At 43.1% G+C, this 26,847-nt stretch overlaps 1 protein-coding gene across 4 annotated transcripts in view; it reads right to left on the reverse strand.

Moving 5' to 3' along the window:
• Window positions 1-1,183: 1,183 nt before the first annotated feature.
• The window catches only part of LOC144021355 (integrin alpha-X), a 51,441-nt gene continuing 25,777 nt past the window's right edge, over window positions 1,184-26,847 (reverse strand). For 3 of the 4 annotated variants that reach the window (XM_077525584.1, XM_077525586.1, XM_077525587.1), the window contains 20 exons: window positions 20,532-20,674; window positions 17,028-17,174; window positions 16,757-16,954; window positions 16,330-16,460; window positions 15,262-15,419; window positions 13,098-13,264; window positions 12,878-12,994; window positions 12,738-12,808; window positions 12,525-12,672; window positions 8,282-8,380; window positions 5,134-5,213; window positions 4,965-5,042; window positions 4,326-4,401; window positions 2,454-2,561; window positions 2,333-2,374; window positions 2,141-2,266; window positions 1,893-2,009; window positions 1,739-1,804; window positions 1,557-1,667; window positions 1,184-1,458 (listed from right to left, as the gene is read on the reverse strand). In XM_077525584.1, the coding sequence (XP_077381710.1) occupies window positions 1,273-1,458; window positions 1,557-1,667; window positions 1,739-1,804; window positions 1,893-2,009; window positions 2,141-2,266; window positions 2,333-2,374; window positions 2,454-2,561; window positions 4,326-4,401; window positions 4,965-5,042; window positions 5,134-5,213; window positions 8,282-8,380; window positions 12,525-12,672; window positions 12,738-12,808; window positions 12,878-12,994; window positions 13,098-13,264; window positions 15,262-15,419; window positions 16,330-16,460; window positions 16,757-16,954; window positions 17,028-17,174; window positions 20,532-20,674 (2,369 nt within the window). In that variant the 3' untranslated portion in view covers window positions 1,184-1,272. The remainder of the gene's footprint in view (window positions 1,459-1,556; window positions 1,668-1,738; window positions 1,805-1,892; window positions 2,010-2,140; window positions 2,267-2,332; window positions 2,375-2,453; window positions 2,562-4,325; window positions 4,402-4,964; window positions 5,043-5,133; window positions 5,214-8,281; window positions 8,381-12,524; window positions 12,673-12,737; window positions 12,809-12,877; window positions 12,995-13,097; window positions 13,265-15,261; window positions 15,420-16,329; window positions 16,461-16,756; window positions 16,955-17,027; window positions 17,175-20,531; window positions 20,675-26,847) is intronic. The other variant, XM_077525585.1, reaches the window with a different exon arrangement.

Raw genomic sequence — 26,847 nt, forward strand, 5'->3', positions numbered from 1 at the left:
ATTATTAAGTTGAAAGTCGGGGTTATGCCAAATGGGAGAGAGCCCACAGGGCGCCAATTGGGAGTTTGTAATTTCTAATGCCTTCCACCAGGCAGTCAGGGTGGCGGCTATCATTGGGTTTTTAAAACAATTATGTCGTCTTATTGATTTTGTAATAAAGAGTAAATCTGACAGTCTAAGATTATTACAATCCTTCTGCTCCAATTCCAACCAACAGTTAGTATCTCTGTTGGGTTGTGTCCATAGCACAAGATATTGTAGTTGATTAGCTAGATAATAGTACATAAAGTTTGGTGCCTCTAAACCTCCTTTAGATTTACTTTCCTGAAGAGTAGATAGACTAATTTTGGCTTTTTTTTTATTCCAATAGAATTTTATGATAGCAGAGTCCAGCGATTGGAACCAGTTAGACGTAGGTTTAAATGGAATCATTGAAAATAAATAATTAATCTTTGGTAAAACTTTCATTTTTATAGTAGCTATCCGTCCTATTAAAGAGATCGGAAGATTATTCCAGCGCTCCAGGTCACTACGGATACTATCCAATAATGGTGAAAAATTTAAAGAAGTTAATTCAGTTAACTTAGGTGAAATTTTAACACCTAAGTATTTTAAATTACCTGTAGGAAAGGAGTAGTGTGGATCCTGACTTGTAGGATTCCATGAATTTTCTGTAATAGGTAATAATGTTGATTTTGTCCAGTTAATAGAGTAATCTGATAAGTGAGAGAATTTAGTTATTAATTTAAATGCTTCCCCTAGCGAGATAGCAGGTTCTTCTAAATAGAGTAATATATCATCGGCATATAGATTAATTTTATGTTCTATTGTCCCGGAGTGGATTCCTTGGATCTGTCTATCCTGACGTATAGCTAATGCAAGCGGCTCAATAAATATAGCAAATAATAAAGGAGAAATTGGGCACCCTTGTCTTGTTCCCCTTTGTAAAGTAAGATGAAATCCCTCCGATCCGGCATGTCCACACTCTGCCCTGAAACAGTCTTTCAGTTGAACATGGCAAATACACAAAGGCCGTATAAAAAATACACAACCGATTCTCCAAGCTGCTCACACCATCTTTAAAGCGGAGCACAGAACCAGCAGAGAGAACATGCAGCCTCCACTAAGATCTCAGCCAGTGTGAACCACCTCATAAAATAGGAAATAATAAATCACTCCAAAATAATTGTGTACGTTTTTACAGCATATGATCTCACTCTTGACAACATTGCATGAGTCCATATCTCGCTTGACTGCATTAGTCATTATAATTTATTCCAGTGTTGTCTTGCTGTCAGGCGACCGGTTGCCTTCCAGAAGTGTTTTTTCCTCGGCCGGCAGGTCGTTCTGTGACTGGCTGGCCATGTCCTTGCTGTGATTGGCGGTTCCCATCTGAAGAGCAGCTTCTTCTTCCTGCTCTTGATAATACTGGACTGTTTTCCTCTTGAAGCATCCCAGCTTTATACACACAAAAAGTGAGAAGAGGAATTTGAGTCGACTCAAGCACTGATTTGGAATGACATTCAGAAACGAGCCAATCAGCATTCAGCACGCACCTTGTACATGATGATGGTAAGGAGAAACAGAAGTGAAAGTCCAAGTCCAGTCCCGGTTAAAATTATGAACAGTTTATCAGGTGAAATGATGAACTCAACATGAACGTAAGTCTGTTAACAGATACAATTCCGTTTATATGATTTCAAGTAATTGGAAAATGATAAGGTACAGCAAAACGTACCCATTTATTTGTGGGACTATTCTCTTTCCACATGGCATTCCACTTTTCATGTGCCTGCCCTTTATTCTTTGCATCACAGTTGGACCAATTGGACATAATTAGCATATCACCATAGTCAGAAGCACTAATTGGCGCTAGATCGAGTTGAACGTACCTCTTGTTCATGAGAAGAGCCCAGCACATAGCGTTGTTTGTCGTAATCAACATGCATCATGCTTTTGAACTTCACCTCTCCACCTTCGCCAGTATATCTTTTCAGAAACGCTTTATTCTGCAAAGTGGGACTTTTATCACTTGCCAGATTCGATTTACATTTGGGAATAGCATGTTTGTGTGAGTGCATGCAGCAAAGTAGTACTTTTTTTTTTTTTTTTTTTTTTTTTTTTTTTAAGTAGTACTTACTCGTGCACGTTCTTCAAGATCACGAAATTGGACGTCACCCGACAATATAAACTCAGTGGAAGATCCTTTTTCTAGCATGACAGTGTCACACTTAATGATTTTGCAGTCTTTGTCTGGTGAGCAATACTAGAAAATAGAATCATCTGTTTGAGTTAACCATTTTCTTTTAAATAACATACTTATTTGACTTACTTCAGAATTAATTCCAGAAATCCTCTTGCACTGAGTTTTGTTCTTAAGAAGAGAAGATTGAATAAAATGGATGTAGCAGCACGTGGACAGCTATCAGTTTTCGTGGAATTATCAATGTTACCTTTTGTACAAAGACATGATAATTTTCCATTTCAAAGTTGTATTGGAGTTTAGTTGGAAAGCTCAGGGACACATTCACAGGAAAAGTCTTCCAGCCAGGGTTGTTCACCTGCCAAGAGGGAATGTTTGTGTATTTTAAACCAGGACTTAACAGAGATTGGTTGATTTGGGCTCATATTCCTAAAGATTCTTAATGCAAAGAGTTTCTCCGAATGCCCAAATTTTAAGAAAATTCTCAGAATCATGATGTTTTCTTAGAATTTCCCATAAGTGTGAGGAGTAGATCCTAGTAAGGATAAAAGCTATACGTCACGAATGCTAGGTCTTAAGAAAGCTCCTAAGTTGATAAGCGGCTTAGGCTTAGCAGAGAACAGAATGGCAGACAATTCAAGTGGAAGTCAACCCAAAAATTGTCTTGACACTAATATGTTTGTAATCCATCTCAGGGGGCAGCCATCTTGCCACTTGCTGTTAACTGAAAATGCCATCACAGTTACTCAGGGCTCAGGTGATGTTCAACCATGGTTCACTGTTTTCTGAAGCTGACCTGTGATTGGTTGTTGCCTGAGCCCTTAGCAACCTTGATGTCATTTTCGCTCGACAGCAAGTGTCAAAATGGCCGCCCCTTGATTTGGAGAAAAATGGATGGACTTGGCTGCTTTACTCAAATTCCACAAACAAAATATTAATCCGAATAACATATTATTGTAATTAAGAACATTTTTGGGTTGACTTTCACTTGAATGAAATGAGCTGTTTTAGCCTCCAAAACTGAGTTGAAATGTTGAAAGTCCAAAAATTACAATAATAAATATAAAGTAGGGATGCACGATAATGCTATTTTCCACCGATACCGATAAACCAATAATTTGGAAGTGCCGATGTTGATAACCGATAAGTGTGCCGATAATTGTTTGCGAAATTAACTTGAATACAAATATACTTTTGATTCCTACTAAGTCTAACAAATACACTGAAACATTGTATAAACTTTGCACAATGTTTCAATGTATGTAAAGCACCATGAAGCTGAATTTTATTGATATGAGCCACAACAGATGGACCAACGTGGCATGTCATGGCAATTATTGCTGGATTTCTTTATTCGCTGGTTTATCTGTATGAAACCAAATTGCCGATAATTATTGGCAGATTTCTCAATTATCTGGTTTATCTGTTTGACGTCAATATGGCCGATAATTATCGGCCACCGATATTATCGTGCATCCCTAATATAAAGATAACAATATATAACTATGTCAATACTGCAAGTGGATGTTGTTGTTTTGTTTTTTTTACACATTTTGTCAGATACATCTTAAAATATAGCTTACTATTCATTGTGAACAGATATTTTCTTTCATGTGAAATATTTACAATTACACAGTCTTCATAAGATGAGATTCTATGGTTAACCTTATCAAATTGAGGGCGCATCCTTTGCCCATTATCACCAAAAGTGTATTTTGATCTAGCTTCTAGGATCAGCCAATCACAGCTTTGGAAATTAGGACTCGTAGCTAGCAATGAGGTGAACTACACTTCTCATAGGTGTTTTTATCCATTCCTTGCTCAGAGTTCCCTGAGAAGGTTCTGGAATTACTCCTAAGACAGACTCCTTGCTAGGAACTTTTAGGTTAAGTTTGGAGCTCTTTGACAGGATTCTCAGAATCTTTAGGAACACAGGCCTTGGTGTCTCGATGCTAATAGTACATGAAAAAAAAACAGCCAGTACCGAGTGATGATGTAAATAAACACTTTTGATCTTGTCAGTCTTGATTTACTTTTTGTTGAATGAGTATGCGCCATAGTCGTCTCATGTTTAAATAGATGACCACATATGTTGTACATACAGGAAAATGATTAACTTTACCTTATATATAATAAACATTCTTTTGGGGTCTGTGTCCTCTTCTGTGAAATTCAGATAAGAGGTGGTGTCCTCTTTCCTAGAAAAAGAAACAAAAAAAACCTTACGACAATAATAATAATAATAATAATAATAATAATAATAATAATAATAATAATGATGATGATAATAATAATAACAATAATAATAATGAAAAATGAATGCATACTGAATATTTGTCTGTAGCATCTAGCAATATGCTGACTAATTACACCCAGTATACACATATTATCTTGTAATTTATTTTGTCTATCTATAGCTGTACTGATTGCGCACCATTATACAGTACACACTTTATTATATTGTCATTTGTTTGTTTATATTTCACTTTTTATTTATTTATTTATTTATTTTTTTACTGGACCCGCACGCCATGACCGAACTACTGCTGGTCCCAAGCCCAGATATGAAATGGGTGGGCTGTGCCAGGAAAGTCATCTGCCTTAAAAACTGCCACACAAATTATCAGAGTACCTCACCAGCTGTGTGGCACAGCTGATAGGACAAGCCAAAAGTCACGACTACTTTTCTTTTTTCCATTTTCACTGATTGTAAATATGGCTAACAATAATAATCATAACAATCCTGTTAATGAGGACTTACACTGTTATTGCCATTTTTATTTCAAATTGAACAGGGAGAATCTTCATTCGCTGAGACATGGTGGAGTTGTTATTATCACTGAGAATACAAAACAGGTCCACATTTTTATAGAGTAAAAATATATATATATATACTAAAACATGAGTAAACATGCAGCAAAGAGGTCTACCTTTTTCCAATGACACTAATTGCAATAGTGTCATTCCACTGGTAGTTGGTGTTGATGTGGAAAGCGCTTTGAAATGTTGCCTTCACATGCAGGGAAGAAAAAGAGAATGATGTAAGAAAAGTAGAACAAAAGTACATACATTCCACATATTCTTTACAAAAATAGCTGTTTTAGTATAAAACACAAGTGGTGCTTCAAAAAAACTGCAAGCACATAATCGAGTGAGATTGGTTAAATGTGCTAAATGATTTTCCAGTAGTGTGTAGTGTTATTACAATAAATGACAATACTGTTGCTACGCAAACATTCAACGTTTCGTTGGGCCTATGGTTTCGTGTCACTCGCTATATCATGTCGTGAGTTTTTGTGCTTTAAGTATAATTCACTGTATATACCTCTAAATCGACCTCAGACTCTGATACTATTGCTAAACTCTTGGATGGATGTGACCTTTCCAAGTTGAGTGCTGAACAACACACCTCGTTAAATACAGAATTGACATGTGCAGAGATTCAGACGGCTATTGCCTCATTAAAGAGTAATAAGACACCGGGTTTGGATGGAATTTCTGGAGAAGTGTATAAAACATACAGTGAACTTCTATCCCCTTATTTATTAAGAATGTTTAAACATGCCCAGATAACTGGCGCTTTGCCACCAACCCTGACTGAAGCGGTAATCACGGTAATTCATTAAAAAGGGAAAGATCCATAAGAGGCAAGTTCTTATCGTCCCATTTCACTTTTGAATGTTGATGGGAAAATATTTGTTAAAATATTGGTTAATAGATTGAGTCCAATGCTGGAGACACTAGTTCACCCTGACCAGACAGGGTTTATATCTAACAGGAGTTCCCCTTTTAATATCAGACGCCTTTTTAATGTCCTGTATACGAAGAGAAATCCCTCCATTGATATTGCTATAATGGCACTTGATGCTGAAAAGGCGTTTGATCAAATAGAGTGGCATTATTTATTTACAGTCCTTACCAGATTCAATCTTGGACCTACGTTTTTAGCACTTGTTAGACTCATATACAAGAATCCCACAGCACAAATACTGACTAACCGGACACTGTCTGCCTCATTTAAACTGGGTAGAGGAACGAGACAGGGTTGTCCCCTATCTCCATTAATTTTCACACTGTCTATTGAACCACTGGCTCAAAGCATTAGAGTTGACCATCAGAGAACTGGATACAAGACTAAAAATACAACTAATAAAATATCCTTATATGCCGATGATATACTTCTTTATATTACACAGCCACAGTCTACTATTCCAGCACTCTTAGACAAAATTGATTTGTTCGGTTCTTTCTCAGGCTACCGAATAAATTGGACAAAAAGTGTCTTAATGCCAGTTTGTATGGATGATTTATCACCTCTGATTGACTTCCCGTTTAGAATCGTGACAGATAAATTTACTTATTTAGGGATAGAAGTAACAAAGAAATATTCTTCTCTCTTTCAGGAAAACTTCTCTCCTCTAATTGAAAAGTTGAAATCTAAATTGTTATTCTGGAATACACTATTTCACTGATTGGAAGAATAAACGCAATTAAAATGGTGTTTCTTCCACAATTGCTATATTTGTTCCAAAATGTTCAGATTTTTCTTAAGAGAGCATTTTTTAAGCAGTTGGATTCTTTAATAAATCATTTTTTGTGTGGACAAACAAATTCCCTAGAATAGGTAAAAATTTTCTTAGTAAATCGAAGAAAACTGGAGGATTGGCATTACCAAATTTTTTGCTCTATCATTGGGCCTCAGCAATAAAAACTTTTACCTTTTGCCTAAACACTTTGACACCACCCTTGCCTGATTGGTTGCTGATTCAACAAGAGGATTGTAGTTAATATCCAATAGCTACAATTTTGTTAGCTGTTTTGTCAGTTAGATCAATAGATCACTTTATGATAATAACCCTATTATTTGTGATATGATCCATAACTGGAAACAAATTAAATCATATTTTCATCTTAAATCCATATCTCCTGCATTACCCATAGATAAGAATCCTACTTTTCCTCCCTCTGCTTCAGGGGGTGCTTTCTCTATGTGGAAGCAAAGAGGTATTAAATGTATTGGCGCTCTATACATAGGAGGGCTATTTCCTTCGTTTCAGCAGCTGCAGCAGATATTTGGATTGGGAGGTGGTGATTTCTTTAAATATTTGCAAATTAGAGATTACATACGTACACATTTGACAGATTTTATGATTGAACCCAAATCATTAAAAGATGATTGTCTGAAATTGTTGCCGGAGGAGCCAAAATTGATAACACATATTTACACTGTTCTGTTGTCTTTAAGCTCCCCTGCAGTTGAGGTACATAAACATAAATGGGAGAACGAATTTGGTAAACCTATCCCGAACGAGCTGTGGGAAGAGGCATTGGAGGGTGTTAATACATGTTCACATAACTCGAGACACTGTTTTATTCAATTTAAGGTTCTACATATGCTTCATTTTACAAAAGATAGACTACATAGTATCTATCCGGACACTTCTCCTCTGTGTGAGAAATGTAAAATCTCCGTTGCTACACATCTACATAGTTATGTAATATGTCCTAATAGCTATTGCCTCTGGACTGATGTATTTGGTGTTATGTCTGAGGTCATGGGGACTGTGCTTCGACCAGATCCTCTACTCATTGTCCTTGGGGTATCTGATGCCTTCAAGGTTTTGAATAAGGCTCAACAGTGCTTTGTCTCATATGGGCTAATTATAGCAAAGAAACAGATTCTTACATTATGGAAGAGCACAAAGGTGCCAACAGTGAAGATGTGGCTGGAAGGTATAATGGACACATTGCATTTAGAGAGAATAAGATATACACTGAAAAGCAAAATACAACAATTTGAAAGAATATGGCAACCCCTCAAGAAATATCTCACTAACACAGGTACAATTGACAGTCAAGTGAATACATAGTCTTCAGACGGTTGATTGGTCTTCTTTCTCCTTTCTCGTGGGGGGGGGGGTCTTGTTTTTAAGTCAACCTGTTTTTTGTTTGATTTATTTTATTATTATATGTTTGGGGAAGTGATGTTGTTGTTAAATGTAAGTTGTATATTGATGTAGCACTGTACACATTCTAAAATACCAATAATACATGAAAAAAAAAAAAAGTATAACTCACTGTTGATCCGCTGCGATACACAGGAAGGCTGATGCCACAAACGGTTTTGTCGATTACTCCTTCCAGACCATCGCAGTTGTGGAGAGTTCGTTTTGCGGCCTGTGTCAAAACACAAAAGAACTATTGTACTAGGAAAATGCTCACCCGTACTTTGTGTAAACCAAGCAGTTAAGTGTGATTTTTGAAACAGAAACACAATCCAGTTTGCCTTCTATTTGGTCGTACCAGTACAAAATCTAACTTGAATGTAGCCGCGAGGGGGCATAAGCCAGTGTCTTCTTGTGCCGGTCCCAAGCCCGGATAAATACAGAGTGTTGTGTCAGGAAGGGCATCCGACGTTAAACTTTGGCCAAACCAAACATGCGAATCAAATATATGACCTCCATACCGGATCGGTCGTGGTCCGGGTTAACGACCGCCATCGGTGCTGTTGGTGGAAATTGGACAACAAGGAGAGGAGGAAGCTCTGTTTGTAGGAAGAAAGCGAAGAGGAACACCAATAGTCTAGGACTTAAAGTAGGGACTTTGAATGTTGGGAGTATGACAGGAAAAGGTAGGGAGCTGGTTGACATGATGCAGAGGAGGAAGGTGGACATACTGTGTGTTCAGGAGACCAGGTGGAAAGGGAGCAAAGCTAGAAGTTTAGGAGCTGGTTTCAAATTGTTTTATCATGGGTTAAATAGGAAGAGACATGGAGTAGGAGTTATCGTGAAGGAGGAGTTTGTTAAGAACGTCCTGGAGGTAAAAAGAGTTTCAGCTTGGGTGATGAGCCTGAAGCTAGGAATCAAAGGCGTGATGATCAACATTGTTAGTGGGTATGCGCCACAGGTAGGATGTGAACTGGAGGAGAAGGAGAACCTTTGGTTGGAACTTGATGAAACGATGCAGAGCATCCCTAGAAGTGAGATATTTGTCATTGGTGCAGACTTCAATGGACATGTTGGTGCAGGAAATAGAGGAGATGAGGAGGTGATGGGCAGGTTTGGTCTCCAGGAGAGGAACGCAGGACAGCTTGTGGTTGATTTTGCAAAAAAAAGATGGAATGGCTGTCGTGAATACTTTCTTCCAGAAGAGGCAGGAACATAGGGTGACCTGCAAGAGTGGAGGTAGAAGTACACAGGTAGACTACATCTTGTGTAGCCGGTGTAATCTGAAGGAGATCAGCGACTGCAAAGTAGTGGTAGGTGAGAGTGTAGCCAGACAGCATAGGATGGTTGTGTGTAGGATGACTCCGGTGGTGAGGAAGACAAAGAGGGCAAGGACAGAGCCGAGGATGAAATGGTGAAAGCTGAAAAAGGGAAGAGTGTTGTATGACTTTCAGGAAGGAGATGAGAAAAGCTCTGGATGGTCAGGATGTGCTCCCAGATGACTGGACAGCTACAGCAAATGTGATCAGGGAGACAGGTAGGACAGTCCTTGGTGTGTCATCTGGAAGGAAAGGAGATAAGGAGACTTGGTGGTGGAATGAGGAAGTGCAGAAGTGGATCCAGAGAAAGAGGTTAGTTAGCTAAGAAGAAGTGGGACATTGAGAGGACTGAAGAAAGTAGACAGGAGTACAGGGAAATACAGCATAAGGTGAAAGTAGACGTGGCAAAGGCGCCAAACAAGGGGCTTACGATGACTTGTATGCTAGGTTGGACAGTAAGGAGGGAGAGACTGATCTATACAAGTTGGCAAAGCAAAGAGACAGAGATAGGAAGGACGTGCAGCAGGTTAGGGTAATAAACGATAGGGATGGAAGAGAGTTGACAGATGCCAGTACTGTGATGGGAAGATGGAAAGAGTACTTTGAAGAGTTGATGAATGAGGAAAATGAGAGAGAACGAAGAGTAGAAGAAGTGACTGTTGTGGACCAGGAAGTAGCAAAGATTAGTAAGGATGAAGTGAGAAGGTCACTGAAGAGGATGGAGTGGAAAGGCACTCGGTCCTGATGATATACCTGTGGAGGTATGGAAGTGTCTAGGAGCGGTAGCAGTAGAATTTCTGACTGGGTTGTTCAACAGGATCTTCGATAGTGAGAAAATGCTTGAGGAATGGAGGAGAAGTGTGCTGTTGCCCATTTTTAAGAACAAGGGAGACGTGCAGAATTGTGGCAACAACAGAGGAATAAAGCTGATGAGCCACACAATGAAACTATGGGAAAGAGTAGTAGAAGCTAGACTGAGGGCAGATGTGAACATTTGTGAGCAGCAGTATGGTTTCATACCAAAAAAAAAAAAAAAAAAAAAAAAAAGAGTATGACAGATGCAGTATTTGCTTTGAGGATGTTGATTGAGAAGTACAGGGAAGGTCAGAAGGAGCTGCATTGTGCCTTTGTTGACCTGGAGAAAGCTTATGACAGGGTGCCCAGAGAGGAACTGTGGTTCTGTATGAGGCAGTTTGGAGTGGCGGAGAAGTATGTTCAAGTGGTGCAGGACATGTATGAGGACTGTAAGACAGTGGTGAGGTGTGCTGTAGGTGTGACGGAGGAGTTCAAGGTGAAGGTGGGACTACATCAGGGATCAGCTCTGAGCACCTTCTTGTTCGCTATGGTAATGGACAGGATGACAGCTGAGGTTAGACAGGAATCCCCATGGACTATGATGTTTGCAGATGACAGAGTGATCTGTAGTGAAAGCAGGGAACAGGTGGAGGAGAAGCGAGAGGCGTGGAGGTTTGCCCTGGAAAGGAGGGGAATGAAGGTTAGCCGTAGCAAGACGGAGTATCTGTGTGTGAATGAGAGGGACCCAAGTGGAAGAGTGAGGTTACAGGGAGAAGAGACCAAGAAGGTGGAGGAGTTTAAGTACTTAAGCCTGATTTATGCCTCCACGTTTGCTCTCGCGTTAATGACCGGCGTAGATCACATGATCTACGCGAGCCATGCATTTTAAGTGCCGCGTAGCTCGTGGCCGGCTGCGGTGCACACGTCGCCAATCCTTGCACGCCGTAGATGGCGGGGCGTAGTTCGCTCGTGATTGGTCCGTTCGATGACGTACTCGGCTTTTTTTTTTTCTTTTTCTCGCTCACCGCCCCCTGGCCCAGATAGTTTTCGTGAAGGCAACTGTTTGGCGGCGCAAATCGACTTCCTGCTCGGAGACCACGGCTGTGCATGTGGATATGTGCCTGGGACGAGAGGCGGAAAAAAAAAAAAAAAACTGTTCGCTAAGCGCGTGGCTGTTGTGTTTTGGCGAGTTTGCGGCCGACACCGGTGCAAATTGGCAAATAAATAATTGCCACGGTGATGAGCCGACTCTCCCCCCGGATTTGTTTCGTGTTTCTGAATTAAATTGAACTTCCTGAATTCGTCATAAAATGCAGAGGAATCTCCACTCTGTGGTGTCCCAGCCGTAGCGACAGCCCAACTTGGAGTGAAACTACAGCAGACACCGATGTGTATTGTGATGTGTATTGCGCACAAGTTGGAAGGCAAACGCACGAGCGGAGCTCCGCCGTGACGTCTCCGCGTGAGCCTCACGGAGAAGTATACTGAGGCCTTTAGGGTCAACAGTTCAGAGCAATGGAGAGCATGGAAAAGAAGTGAAGAAGTGTATGCAGGCAGGCTGGAACGGATGGAGAAAAGCGTTAGGTGTGATGTGTGATAGAAGAGTTTCAGCTAAAATGAAAGGAAAGGTTTATAAAACTGTGGTGAGACCAGCGATGTTGTTTGGTCTGGAGACAGTGCCACTGAGGAAGACAGGAGGCAGAGCTGGAGGTAGCAGAGATGAAGATGCTGAGGTTCTCTTTGGGAGTGACCGGGTTGGATAGGATCAGGAATGAGTACATCAGAGGGATAGCACATGTTAGAGGCTTTGGAGATAAAGTCAGAGAGGCCAGACTGAGATGGTTTGGACATGTCCAGAGCAGAGAGAGTGAGTATATTGGCAGAAGGATGCTGAGTGCCAGGCAGAAGATTGAGAGGAAGACCAAAGAGGAGGTTTATGGATGTAGTTAAAGAGGACATGAAGGTAGTTGGTGTGAGAGCAGAGGATGCGGAGGACAGGGTTCGATGGATGCAACTGATTTGCTGTGGCGACCCCTGAAGGAAAAAGCCGAAAGAAGAAGAAGAAGAATGCAAAATCTAACTTGAATTGAACAGAGCAATATTTACTCAGCTTGTTGTCAGTTAGAACTAGTAACACATTTCTTCCTCATATTTCCTCGACAATTTTACCCAAAACTTTTTTTTTAATCTATGTAAGGATATATTGCTTGACAATATCAGGTATATATACAGTACATAATGATTTATTTATTTTTTTATTACCTGTGTCATAATTTGAAACATCCTGGAGAAGGAGATGCCTGGAGGGTAGTGCATTGTCAGGCTGGTGTTGTACGAGTCGTCGCCATGATTGGTGATTGTAATGGACATGTTAAAGTAATTTTCTTCCGCCACCAGTAATGTTGAATTCCTACGGGATACAGTATATATTCAATATTATGAAGATACTGTGCTGTGCTTGCATAATATACTTACAGGAATCTGAAGTCCACTTCAATTTCAGCAATGCAGGTGTCATTCTTTTTACACTGCCTTTCAAAAGGAACCTACAAAGATGGCTTTCAAGTATTAGTGCATCCTGAATTCAAACTATTCATGAATTTCACAGGTGGTACCTCAACGACAGCTTGCGTTTTGCCATCCGCGTTCAGCACGGCATTAGCATTCTGACTGTCCACCTGGGAGAAGTTCAATTTGATGCTGATAGGTGACAGTGTGTCTATCACACATTTCTACAAAGGCAAAAAGAACAACTCAAACATAGTAGACCACAAATGCTCATTTTGAAGTATTTTCAAAACGTGTGTGTGTATGTTAGCATGAATACATTCATACTAGCATGTAGATGGGGTACAGGAAGCACGTTTGTTCATCCAACATTTCATCGGTGAAAGTAAGATTCCTTGATTTCCTGTCACTTTGACTGAAGAAACCTCGGTGTGATTGTCTCTTCGGATCCACATCAAGCATGTACGAAATGTTTAGTCCTAACTTCATAGCTCCTGTAAAGACAATTTAGAATTACAGTGCATCCGCAAAGCATTCACAGTGCTTTGCGTTAAGCATATCTTATGTTAATGTTAGAGGCTTCTTCCAAAAGGGAATGAAATGATTTATTTCCCTCAAAATTCAGCACACATCACCCCATAGTGACACATGACTGTCATACTGTGGCAAGGAGGACGTGTAGGAAAATTAGATTTTTAATGGGGAGAACAGATCTTTTCCAATTGTGTGAACATTTTTTGAATTCCACAAGCAAAAATGCTCACAACATACCATCTAATCCATCCATCCATCCATCCATCCATTCTTAAAACCACTTACTCCTCACAAGGGTCGTGGGCAATTTAATTCAGCAGTGCAAATTTGGAACTTTTGAACGATCCAAGGGTGTACTTCAACCAGTCACAAGAAGGAGTCATGCCATATCACCTATGATTAAATGCCTTTCAGCTGTGCATTTTTTCACATCGGTCATTTCAGCACAATGTGACAGTTGCTGCTGGCTTCTCCCTGAGCAATTTTTCTACATGTATCAACTTTCAAATGCATCGTTACACAAAATGGGCACATATGCACATCCATTGCTCACAAATTTGGGAAGAGTGAAATCAAATGGTTGTGGTTGCTTCCCCAGAATTAGAGCAATAGGGTTTTGTTTTGTTTTGTTTTTTTACCTCTCAGTAAGACTTCCAACTTCATCACTTCAAACTTCATTTTGTGCTTGCGATACTCTCCCAAATTTTACGATAATCACCTTCCAAGCTGTATAAGGCGCAAAACCATCTTATAAATCCAATGGTCTCCACCACTTTTACACCTGTTGCTCACAGCATTTGCAATTTGTTAGAGTGAGTGAACGCCCTCTATTTGGGATCTTAGTGTCACGCCGCCACCGGCGTGACGGCCCATGCTTTTATTTTGTGTCCATGTTTCCCGTTTTATTTTGAAAATTCTAACTCTCCTCTCACCCCAGGTCACTTGCCCTTCCTGCCGCTCCCTAATTACCGGTCCCCGCCCATGATTACCACCACCTGCCACCAATCAAGACACACAATAAAAGCCATCTGCATTCTCCCCTCCGTGCCGAAGTGTCACAGTTCAGTACATGGAAGCGGCCCACAGTCCTCATGACCTTGTTCACGGTGCCTTGTCTTTTTGCCTTGTTTTTGTGCCTTTTCCTCCCCAGCGGAGCGCTTTTAGTTACCCCTTGTGCCTTGAGCCCTTTTTCCTCCCTAGCGGAGCGCCTTTTGTTGTCCCCAGTACCTTTTGCCTGTTTTTTCCTCCCTAGTGAAGCGCCTTTTGTTCTCCACTTTTTTGACTCCCCGTTCTCCTCTCAGTTTGAGAGGAGACAGCTGTTGGCCGGAAATAAACCTGTTGCCTTGGTGGCCTACCTCAATCCTGCGTCTGAGTCCTACCTCTCCTTGTCTTGTCACTTAGTATAAGATTGATGCAATCTGTTTAAACCCATGCAACATGTCCCTTGCTGTGGCTGCTCAATGCAGAACTCAGTCAAGTGCAAGACCTCCACCGGGGCAAAATACAACACAAATTGTGGAGTGCCATAATCATGTTTTCTTATCCAACTTTAGCAGCTGGGTAAGCAAACATTGTTGAGTTAGCAGGCTAATTTCTGATTCATGGAAGATGACAAGCAGACGGATAGTGTGACCATTATCTGGGAAACGGTTCTGTTGATGCTGCATTAATGTGAATATGTAATGAAGTCCTGCACCGATAGTGAACCTTAACCCGAATTGATTCTTCCTGACCTAGACCCATACACCACCCCTCTAACTGGTTAGGTGGAAAGTATTTAGATATTTTTTGTATGATGCTGATAAATTATCTGCCCTTCTACTTTCTGTACAGTGTCAAAATGACTGCTGTAATAAAATAAAATAAAATAAAATAAAATGAAAGGTACAGTAATTCACACAACAAAGCCAGTGCTGGATTTGTGCAATTTTGAGTTGAATTACTCATCATCATTTACCTGCTTTACTCTTGGTTCTTTCAACCATTTCAAAGCAAATTCTTAAGTTAACCATGGGCAAAATGGCGTCCGTAGAGGCCGAGCAGTCAATTTGGTCAATGCTGATCTCCTTTGGTTGAAAAGATAGGTGAGCTATCGCATTAACAATGGGCCTTGACCTGGAAAACATTGAAAAAAAGAGATTTTAGATGTACTGTATCTTCTTCTTCTTCTTCTTCTTCTTTCAGCTTTTCCCTTCAGGCGTCGCCACAGCGAATCATTTGCCTCCATCTAACCCTGTCTTCTGCATCCTCTGCTCTCACACCAACTACCTTCATGTCCTCTTTAACTACATCCATAAACCTCCTCTTTGGTCTTCCTCTTGATCTTCTGCCTCTATGATATTTTTATTAATGACATAAAAAGGGCATAAACCACAGGTCTCAAACTCCAATCCTCAAGGGCCGCAGTCCTGCATGTTTTAGAGGTTTCTCTCCTCAAACACAGCTGAATCATATAATGGGGATCATTATCAGATGCCTGCAGAGCTTGCTGATGAATCAGGTGTGTTTGAGGAGAGAAACCTCTAAAACATGCAGGACTGCGGCCCTCAAGGACTGGAGTTTGAGACCTGTGGGATAAACAGTGTCTCTGCTGTCGCATGTATTTCAAACCGTGCATACACAAAGTAATTTTGACCAATCAATCAGAAGCGGTAGCCTAGCGTGTTTTGTTGACACAACGAGGGATTGGTTTGCGTTACATTGTTAGTTCATATGTGTAATAAAGTCAATTTAAATTAAATCTCCTTGCTTTCTGCTGATACCAGACACGATGAAGTCATGGATGAAGTCAATGAGTCATGGAAATATCACTACACCCTCTCAAGTGGTGTGTGTGTCTATGTGTCTGCACTGCAGTTTACTGTATGTGTGTTACAAACAGTGCAGTAATGTATATAGGATTAGACTAGTATGACATCTTCAGCTGATGATTGCAGAAAAATCATGCATTTGAAAAAGAACATGTAGCCTATTGTTGGTGCATACAAGTCTTATAGTTCATACAGTATATGTATAATATTCATACCTTAAGACAACAGCTGCTCCATGGGATCCAACTACAATGTCTGGTAGAGCATCATCACCCAGGTCTATGTTTCCATTTATGGCCTGTCCAAAGAATCTTATCGCATGTTTTATTTCCCGTCCCATGATTCTCTGGATTGGCAGAAACATTACTGGTGTGTGTATATGTACTGTACAGTCATTGGCCACAACATTATGGACATAGAGATTCAAATTTGCACAATTCAACAATAATATACTGCTTGATCTAATTAATGACGTGTCCAGCAATTGTATTTTAACAATGGTTTACAATAGCAACCCTTAATAGTAAGGGCTGGCATAGTGACACTGCATACGAATATGACAGGAAGTTGCTGCATTTGTTTGACCTGTATTAACCAGTGATAGAGTCCATTTAAGTTTCATTGTTATAGCACATGTCTCACCTGACTATAAACACTACGTATCCCTTGGTGTCTGTCACCGAAGTAGATGTAGACCGCCCCTGCGTTTGCATCCTCAAGGGGGGCCCCAACTGCAACATCTCGCAACCCATCTTCATTGAGATCTGCAAGACTAGCTATGCTGGTACCAAATCTCCCCATGGACAATTCGCTTACAGTTAGTTCACTTTTCAGCAGCATCTGCAAAAAATAGACACTTAAGCATATTCATGGATTCGTTAGTAACCCATATTTAGTTCTTATTCCAGCCCACCTCATCAGTCAGCTTGTAGACGTAGATCTGTCCCTCAGACTTCTCCTGAGGATGGTAAACCATTGGCGCTCCCACCAGGAGAAAATCACTGTTACCATCTGAGTCCACGTCTACGGTACAAAGGTCTGCCCCAAAGTAGGAGCCAATCTGAACATTTTGGAAGACAAACATTTGGTTTGTATCGTTTATACAATGACATTTTTACACATAATTAAAACTGCCTGGTGTTTTAAAGGGGGAAGATTTTTCTGGTTTCCTCTTGGTTCATTTGTAAAATTATACGTATAGTATTCCCTCACTTTTGATTTGATTTGATTTGATTTGATTTATTTGTTCATTTTTCCTTTCGGACAGCATTGTGACAATCAGACATTTCCTCATACAATTATAACATACAATAACCGAAAAGAAAAAGGGCTGGCAGGAAGAAGCATAAAGCTTATAAATTCCCGCCCCCATACTATACTAGGACGCATAAAATCAAGCAGTAGTAGTTAGAAATCAGCAGAGATGATAAAATTTCACTAGTTCATCAAGTCCATGAAGTTAGTTATCCAGTTGATTACATTCGGAGACTATTGATTCAGGCAAATAGATTATTGAGAGTTCAATCAGTTCATCTTCACCAGTGATTTGATCGCGTGTAGTTCATGACAGAAGATTCATTCCAATAGTTTGTTGATCACTTGTTGATTAATACCATGTGGATTATCACAGTCCAGCAGCTTTAGATAACTGGGCATAGTGAAAACCATGTGTCCGACACCTCCTTCACTCAGATCCGTCTTCATCACGATTTTGGTTCATCGTAATCTCCAGTCCGACTTTTTTCTCCAGTCCAAGCAACCTTGTGGCCATGTCTCTCCTCATTCTGTTCATGGCAAGGTTGAGTGCTGCAAGGTCGTTTTTCACCAGAGAAGTGTCATCACAGGCCTTGGTTCGGCCGGCTTGCACGCCAGTGATGGCACTCAGGGTGGCCGCAGCCATTTCCTCTGCATTCTTCTGGCGATCAGACATTTTTCGTAGCGTACGAAACAGCCAGTGGAATCCAATCCCAAGCAGCATCAGCATAACCACAGGCAAGCAGGTACAAATCTTCCACGTCCTCCAAATCCAGACTGGTCAGACACAATGGTCTCCACTTAGCCCAGGAATCTTCAGCATATCCAGACATGTGAGTTCCACTTGGACATGAACGCTGAGTAGGTCCAGGTCTCATCGTAGAAAAGATTTTGTCAAACGCACTTAGAGACCAGCTAATTAGATCCATACTGGTTTGTCGAAAGTTTTTGGAGCAGAGTGTCCTTTTCTCAGCACTCAGCACAGATGCTGTTTTCAAATGATTCAAGATTAAATGTCCTTGCACTTCAACAACATAGTCAGACGTGTTTACATTTCTGTGTTGAAGCTCCCTCCTTGTTGATAACACAAAAGTTATTGCTCTCCCACATACAAGTTAAACAAAAGACAGGTTAAACATTTTCTTCACTATAACTAGTTAATACAAATTCTTTATATTTTTTCTTAAATCCAGCTAGTGTCAGTGTTCCAGTTAGTCCCCTATCTAGTGAATTCCATAATTTTACACCAGTACAGGAGATCGAAAATGACTTCAGTGTAGTTCTAACACATCTCTGTACAAACACAAGTTTCTCTCTCAAATCATATTTCGATTCCTTGGCCTGGAAGCATATTTGCAAGTTGTAAGGGAGACAGTGTCTGGCCGCCTTATACATTATCTGAATAGTTCTGTAGTTTATTAAATCATATAATTTCAATAGTTTAGCTTCAATAAACAATTTGTGTGTGTGTGCATTATATGGAGCACTATGGATAATTCTTACTGCTCTTTTCTGTAATACCATCAACGGCTGCAATCGACTTTTGTAAGTGTTTCCCCAAATTTCAACACAATAAGTCAAATAAGGCAGGATCAGTGCACTATAGATTATTTGGAGTGCCTTTTGACTCAATATTTTTTGGGTTCTGTAGAGGATGGATATACTTCTTGCCAGTTTTTTTTTTAACTGTGTTATCTGAGGAATCCATGTAAGCATCTCGTCAATAATTATTCCCAACACATTGTGTTGGCTTACCCGTTCAATATTTACATTAGAAATTTGTATGCTGATATTTTTTTCTTTAGTTCCTTTTTTACCAAATAACATAAACTTAGTCTTGTTAAGATTAATAGACAATTTATTGGCATTAAGCCATTGTTGTAGTTTATATAATTCCTCATTATTTGCACTAGCTTCTGTATATCCTCACCTGTACAGAAAATGTTTGTATCATCAGCGAAGAGTACCATCTTTAACACAGTAGAGACTTTACATATGTCGTTTATATACAGTATAAACAATTTAGGACCCAAAACCGAGCCCTGAGGTACACCACATGAAACTTCCATTTTATTACAAGTACTCCCTCCTAATGTCACATACTGATATCTTTTGGTTAGATAGCTTCGTAACCAATCTAATACAGTGCCCCTAATCCCCATTCTCTCTACTTTATTCAATAATATTTTGTGATTTACAGTGTCGAACGCTTTTTTTAGATCAAGAAATATTCCAATAGTATATAATTTTCGGTCAATAGCATCTGTGATTATTTCCATGGATTCAGTCAGGGCTTGGGCCGTAGAATGTTCTTTTCTAAAACCATATTGACTATCATCTAACAATTTATGTTTGGTTATGAATTTATCAAGTCTATTATTGAAAAGTTTTTCTAATATTTTTGACAACTGTGGCAAAATTGAGATAGGTCTATAGTTACCATAGTCAAGAACATCACCAGTTTTGTATATAGGAATGATTTTTGCTACTTTTCATGGGTGATATGTTCCAAGCGACATTTTTTTTTTTTAACTTTTAATATCTGTTTCCAATTGTAGTATCCAATTACCAAAAGAGATAATCCAAGGTAATTTGTTTTCAGACAACTTTCAGAACGATTTTAACAATGTACCAACGTACCATCGTCCTAATCTTGTAACTTCCTACATTAGGCTCTGTTTTTTGGGGGGCACTCTGCTTTTTTTTTGGGGGGGGGAATGACCAAATGGCGCATTTGGACAACGTGAAGCAGTGCACTTGGAATGCACCCACGATGATGGATGGTGGTTGGGGGTGGGCGACCATTACAGTATGACAGAGTGAGATCAGCACCCCCCGTCCAAACACACACACCCAACCACCAGCAAAAAATAAAATAAAAAATAAAAATAAAAATCACAATTGCTTTACTGGTCTGACTTAGAATGAAGAAAAATAGCAACAATAGAGGCAAAGTAGTGAGGTAAAGTTGCAATAAAGTTATTGTCAGCAAAAGTTTAGAATTTTTTATTTTTTTTTAAATCCACGATGGAGTGAATCTGCAACAACCGAACTGTGAAGTGAAGGGAACACTTATTTAAAAAATTTATTTTTTAAAGGCCAAATTACAAAATGGATTATATGCATAATACATGACTACATATTTTGCATGATCTTTACTAACCTGCTCTCCATTTATTCTTTGGGCTACATTCCAGCTGCTCTGGTTGCGCGCGAAGAATACAATTTGTCCGACATGCTCAAATCTTGGTGCACCCGTGAAATACAGAGGAACCTCGTTCATCTGTCCCACAGAAAGAGAGTATCCTGCAAGAACATACATTTTACAAGTTATACATCCTGGAATGTCATCTAAATATCTATTTGAATGCAATAAATTCTACTTAATGTGTTGGTAGTCTGTCAGGCCTAAATCCTTAGTACTTCTACTTCTTAAATCTGATTATCTTGTTCAGGGTTATATAGAAGTTGGCAAACTGATGGATTCATCACAGTCAATCACAGTGCAAAACAAGGTGGCGCCTCCTTATTTTTGTTGCCTGTGTTGCAACACTTTTTCATTTGGCCAAGAGGCCTACTTTTTTTGGTTTCCTATTAATAAAGTAAGCCTGTGGACTTCCCGTCCCTTTGTTTGTTCTCCAGGGTTTACCTCATTTTTATCCTGTTTTACATTGCAAAGTGAATATTAAGTGGCTGTTTGACTGTGCAGTTGTTTTATCACTAACATAATACTGTTTACACACACACAAATGTCTTCACATCTAATATCATGTTCTTTTAAATCAGTGGTCCCCTACCACCGGGCCGCGGACCGGTTCTGGGCCGTGGGCCACTTTGGAACGGGCCGCGGCGGGAAGCACAGTTGAGTTGGAAGAATAAAAAAGAAAAAAAAAAAACCTTACTGTACTTCCGGTTAATTGATTAGCCAAGGCTTTAAAAATGTTTTATTTTGAAAAGTGACATTGTCACGTTTCAGTTTGGTTGGGGTTGGGTTTATTTTATATTTTGGTGTGCCCTGTTAGTGTCATTAGTGTTGGTATAAGGGAGTGGTGTTTGTCTCACACGGTTGTGGGAGCATTGTTGAATGTTATTTGTTATACGTTGCATGTTAGTATGTTGTCTTTAAGTCACCTATTCTTCTAAGTCTTCCGAGTCATCCACGGCAAGTCTTCCGAGTCATCCACGGCAAGTCTTCCGAGTCATCCACGGCAAGTCTTCCGAGTCATCCACGCCAAGTCTTCCGAGTCATCCACGCCAAGTCTTCCGAGTCATCCACGCCACGCCAAGTCTTCCGAGTCATCCAAGCCACGCCAAGTCTTCCGAGTCATCCACGCCACACCAAGTCTTCCGAGTCATCCACGCCAAGCCAAGTCTTCCGAGTCATCCATGCCACGCCAAGCCAAGTCTTCTGCTCATGCTCCTACCAACCCGGACACAGCGGAAGCGCCAGGTCCCCGTTCCGGCTCCCCGCCGGCCTCAGGTCCCCGTCCCGGCTCCCCGCCGGCATCAGGACCCCGTCCCGGCTCCCCGCCGGCCTCAGAACCCCGTCCCGGCTCCCCGCCGGCCTCAGAACCCCGTCCCGGCTCCCCGCCGGCTTCAGGACCCCGTCCCGGCTCCCCACCGGCTTCAGGACCCCGTCCCGGCTCCAGGCCCTCGTCCCGGCGCCTCGGCAGCCCTTGAATGCTACGCATGTGCCGCTGCTGCCGCTTCAGCCCCGGTCCACTTCGCCGCTGCCGCCCCCGGACGCAACGCCTGTGCCGCTGCCGCCCCTGGACGCAACACCTGTGCCGCTGCAACCCCTGGCCTCTCTGCCCCTGGCCGACGCAGCCCCTGGCCTCTCTGTCCCTGGCCGACGCAGCCCCTGGCTTCTCTTATCCCTGACGCTGCCTCTGGCATCTCAGGTCCCCTCGTCGTGGCAGAATTGACGCCGTCTCAGGTCCCTTCGTCATGGCCGATGGCCGTCGTCTCATGTCTCCCCGTCATGGCAGCGTTACAGCCGTCCCCAACGTCCTCGTCTCAGCCCCAGCCCAAGTCTTAAGCTTCCCCGTCTCAGCCCCAGCCCAATTCTCAAGCTTCCTCGTCTCAGCCCCAGCCCAAGTCCCCAGCTTCCTCATCTCAGCTCCAGCCCAAATCCCCAGCTTCCTCGTCTCAGCCCCAGCCCAAGTCCCCAGCTTCCTCGCCTCAGCCCCAGCCCAAGTCCCCAGCTTCCTCGTCTCAGCCCCAGCCCAAGTCCCCAGCTTCCTCGTCTCAGCCCCAGCTCAAGTCCCCAGCTTCCTCGTCTCAGCCCCAGCTCGAGTCCCCAGCTTCCTCGTCTCAGCCCCAGACAGAGTTTCCAGGCCTGGGGTCCGCCCCGGGCAGCGCGCTCACGGCGGCCGATCCTGGACCCAGTGCCAGGCGGCGCAAGAGAAGGGCCCACCGCGGGGACCGGCCTTTGGCGGCGCCACCCCTGTTTCCACCCCCTGAGCCAGCATTTATGCCGCCTCCTGGGCCGCCACCCGATACTGACTTTATGGAGTTTTGTAAGGCTGTCTTTCGCCCCTTAGTGGACTTCTATTCCTACGCTGGTTGAGGGCTATATTTCTCCCTATATTTATCTGTCCCGGCTCCCCGCCGGCATCAGGACCCCGTCCCGGCTCCCCGCCGGCCTCAGAACCCCGTCCCGGCTCCCCGCCGGCCTCAGAACCCCGTCCCGGCTCCCCGCCGGCTTCAGGACCCCGTCCCGGCTCCCCACCGGCTTCAGGACCCCGTCCCGGCTCCAGGCCCTCGTCCCGGCGCCTCGGCAGCCCTTGAATGCTACGCATGTGCCGCTGCTGCCGCTTCAGCCCCGGTCCACTTCGCCGCTGCCGCCCCCGGACGCAACGCCTGTGCCGCTGCCGCCCCTGGACGCAACACCTGTGCCGCTGCAACCCCTGGCCTCTCTGTCCCTGGCCGACGCAGCCCCTGGCCTCTCTGTCCCTGGCCGACGCAGCCCCTGGCTTCTCTTATCCCTGACGCTGCCTCTGGCATCTCAGGTCCCCTCGTCGTGGCAGAATTGACGCCGTCTCAGGTCCCCTCGTCATGGCCGATGGCCGTCGTCTCATGTCTCCCCGTCATGGCAGCGTTACAGCCGTCCCCAACGTCCTCGTCTCAGCCCCAGCCCAAGTCTTAAGCTTCCCCGTCTCAGCCCCAGCCCAATTCTCAAGCTTCCTCGTCTCAGCCCCAGCCCAAGTCCCCAGCTTCCTCATCTCAGCTCCAGCCCAAATCCCCAGCTTCCTCGTCTCAGCCCCAGCCCAAGTCCCCAGCTTCCTCGCCTCAGCCCCAGCCCAAGTCCCCAGCTTCCTCGTCTCAGCCCCAGCCCAAGTCCCCAGCTTCCTCGTCTCAGCCCCAGCTCAAGTCCCCAGCTTCCTCGTCTCAGCCCCAGCTCGAGTCCCCAGCTTCCTCGTCTCAGCCCCAGACAGAGTTTCCAGGCCTGGGGTCCGCCCCGGGCAGCGCGCTCACGGCGGCCGATCCTGGACCCAGTGCCAGGCGGCGCAAGAGAAGGGCCCACCGCGGGGACCGGCCTTTGGCGGCGCCACCCCTGTTTCCACCCCCTGAGCCAGCATTTATGCCGCCTCCTGGGCCGCCACCCGATACTGACTTTATGGAGTTTTGTAAGGCTGTCTTTCGCCCCTTAGTGGACTTCTATTCCTACGCTGGTTGAGGGCTATTTTTCTCCCGTTCCCGTCCCCGCCCTCCCCGTTTTGGCTTGTTTTTGTTTTGGGGACGTCTGGAAGCCGTCCCTTGGTGGGGGGGTGCTGTCACGTTTCAGTTTGGTTGGGGTTGGGTTTACGTTATATTTTGGTGTGTCCTGTTAGTGTCATTAGTGTTGGTATAAGGGAGTGGTGTTTGTCTCACGCGGTTGTGGGAGCATTGTTGAATGTTATTTGTTATACGTTGCATGTTAGTATGTTGTTTTTAAGTCGCCTATTCTTCTAAGTCTTCCGAGTCATCCACGCCAAGTCTTCCGAGTCATCTACGCCACGCCAAGCCTTCCGAGTCATCCACGCCACGCCAAGCCAAGTCTTCCGAGTCATCCACGCCACGCCAAGCCAAGTCTTCCGAGTCATCCACGCCACGCCAAGTCTTCCGAGTCATCCACGCCATGCCAAGTCTTCCGAGTCATCCACGCCACGCCAAGTCTTCTGAGTCATCCTCGCCACGCCAAGTCTTCCGAGTCATCCACACCACACCAAGTCTTCCAAGTATCAGCATCTGTCCACACCACGCCAAGTCTTCCAAGTCTCCGCATCTGTCCACGCCAAGTCTCCGCATCTGTCCACGCCAGGTCAGTCCATGTCCGTCATGCCTCATCTGTCCAGGTTTGTCATGCCAGTTCTGCCCCCGTTGGTCATGCCAGTTCTGCCCAAGTTCATCATGCCAGTTCTCCCCCCGTTCGTCATGCCAAGTCTATCCACGTTTCACACTGGCAATAAAGTGATTGTAGTTGCTGTCATTCCTCTTCATGCCTGGTTTTTCCGTCTTTGGGTCCACCCATCACACCCCCATCATAACAGACATGATTCTTTCTGTTTTCGATGGCCGCATAGACTGCAATTACCGTGTTTGTTGCGTGTCCGGAAATCTGCACCTGTCAGACCACAAGATCACGGACGGGTTCACGCTGGAGAGTTGAGTTCACGCGATAACAACTGTGTATAGAGAAAGTCCTATTTGTAAACAATAACCACGCTTGCCTTTTGTCACATCGATATGCTTTTGGACATTATTTCTGGGACATCTAACATGGCTCTTCTACCATGGGTAAGTGCGTTTTGTGTTTAAATACTGTTATTGTGTCATGTTTAATTTATTGTGAGCTCATTTTTTGGTCATAAATATCTGACTCATGTCATGCTATGCAGTTAGCTAGCTTCCCTCCCAAAAAAACAAGTTCTCAAACTGTTTTATTTTGAAATATACAGGATTATTAATCCACTGAACAGTATGTACGCACAGATTTTTTGTTGTGAATGCAATGTTTTCTGGATATGGACTTACACTGTGGGGTAGATTCACTAAAGGTTTGTGTAGCCTTTGCGCGGTGCTAACCGGTAAAAATGGAGCAATCCGGGAGCGCCTAATTCACTAAAAACGCGCAGATGGGGAAATCCGTCACTAAGGGGCCTATTCACTAAAGGTTTGCGTCGCCTTTGCACCGCGCTAACTGGCAAAAATTAAGCAATTAGGGAGCGCCTAATTCACAAAACACGCGCAAATGGGGAAATCCGTCACTAAGTGCTCTGCCGAATAGATTGCGTCACGGTGCGCCAGTGTTATTTGCGCGTATGTAAATGAGGTAATTTGCATACATTTGAAGCAAAATATGCCCACCCCAATGCAAATGAGACTCATTGATATGCAGCGTCTAATTCACTAACGTCAGCACAAATAGCAACACCGCGTTTGCGTGACGTAAATAAATAACGTTTTTGGAAAGCATGTATTAACCTGACGCACCTCGATCTCCGGCAGTGCATGCCATTTGCCGCACAACATGCGCGGCTGATCACGCAGAGAGGAGAGAAAGAGAGAGGGAAATATTTCCGTGTTAGTTTAGGACAACATAACGTAACCCGGGCTGATCGGCAATGACAGGGAGGCATTTTACGACCATTCTTACGTGCCAGATGCATACTGTACGCCCACGCCAACCTCTGAAAATATATTTTTAAAAAACGATCTCACCAATAATTTGTACTTTATGAATGAATGACGTTGTTGTCGTCCTCTCTGCTCTGTACAGCTTAATGGCGCTATGAACGCTTACTCTCGGTCCAACCTCGCTTTCTGATAATGTCATCTTTCTCGCAACTGTTACTATAACAACCATGATCTTGGTGCAAATCCATTGCCATGTGTGGTAAATCAGGTGCAAATTTGCTCCAAGCTGTTATTTTTGTGGGCGTGTTTGCGGCGGTATATGATTAGAGCAATATCCTTAGTGAATAGGTTGGTAACTGGGCGCAGACTGCGTGTGCAGTTGTGGTGCAATATTTCGCGCTATTACCGGGCGCAGCGCATTCTTAGTGAATATGCCCCTAAGTGCGCTGCCAACCAGATTGCGCCCTGGTGCGCCAGTGGTATTTGCGCGTATGTAAATTACGTAATTTCCATACATTTGGTGCATATTATGCCTACCTAATGCAAATGAGACTGATTGATATACAGCGTCTAATTCACTAACGCCACCACTTGAAGAGAGAGGAGCAAATAACGTTTATGGAAGGCTGGTGTAAACTTGCCGCTTCCCCGATCCCGCGATCATAACAGCAGTGCACGGTGGCATGGAGAGCCTGTCACCCCAGGCTGATCACGTAGAGAGGAGAGAGAGAAGGAGGGAGGGGGGGACATTTTTCTATATGTTGGTTTACGACACATGAGGTAACCCTGGCTGATCGGCAATGGCGGTGGGGCTGGGGGGGTGTCATTTTAAGATCATTTTTACGGGGCAGATGCATACT

Source organism: Festucalex cinctus, chromosome 6, assembly GCF_051991245.1.
Source record: "Festucalex cinctus isolate MCC-2025b chromosome 6, RoL_Fcin_1.0, whole genome shotgun sequence".
In the NCBI taxonomy this organism is placed as follows: domain Eukaryota; kingdom Metazoa; phylum Chordata; class Actinopteri; order Syngnathiformes; family Syngnathidae; genus Festucalex; species Festucalex cinctus.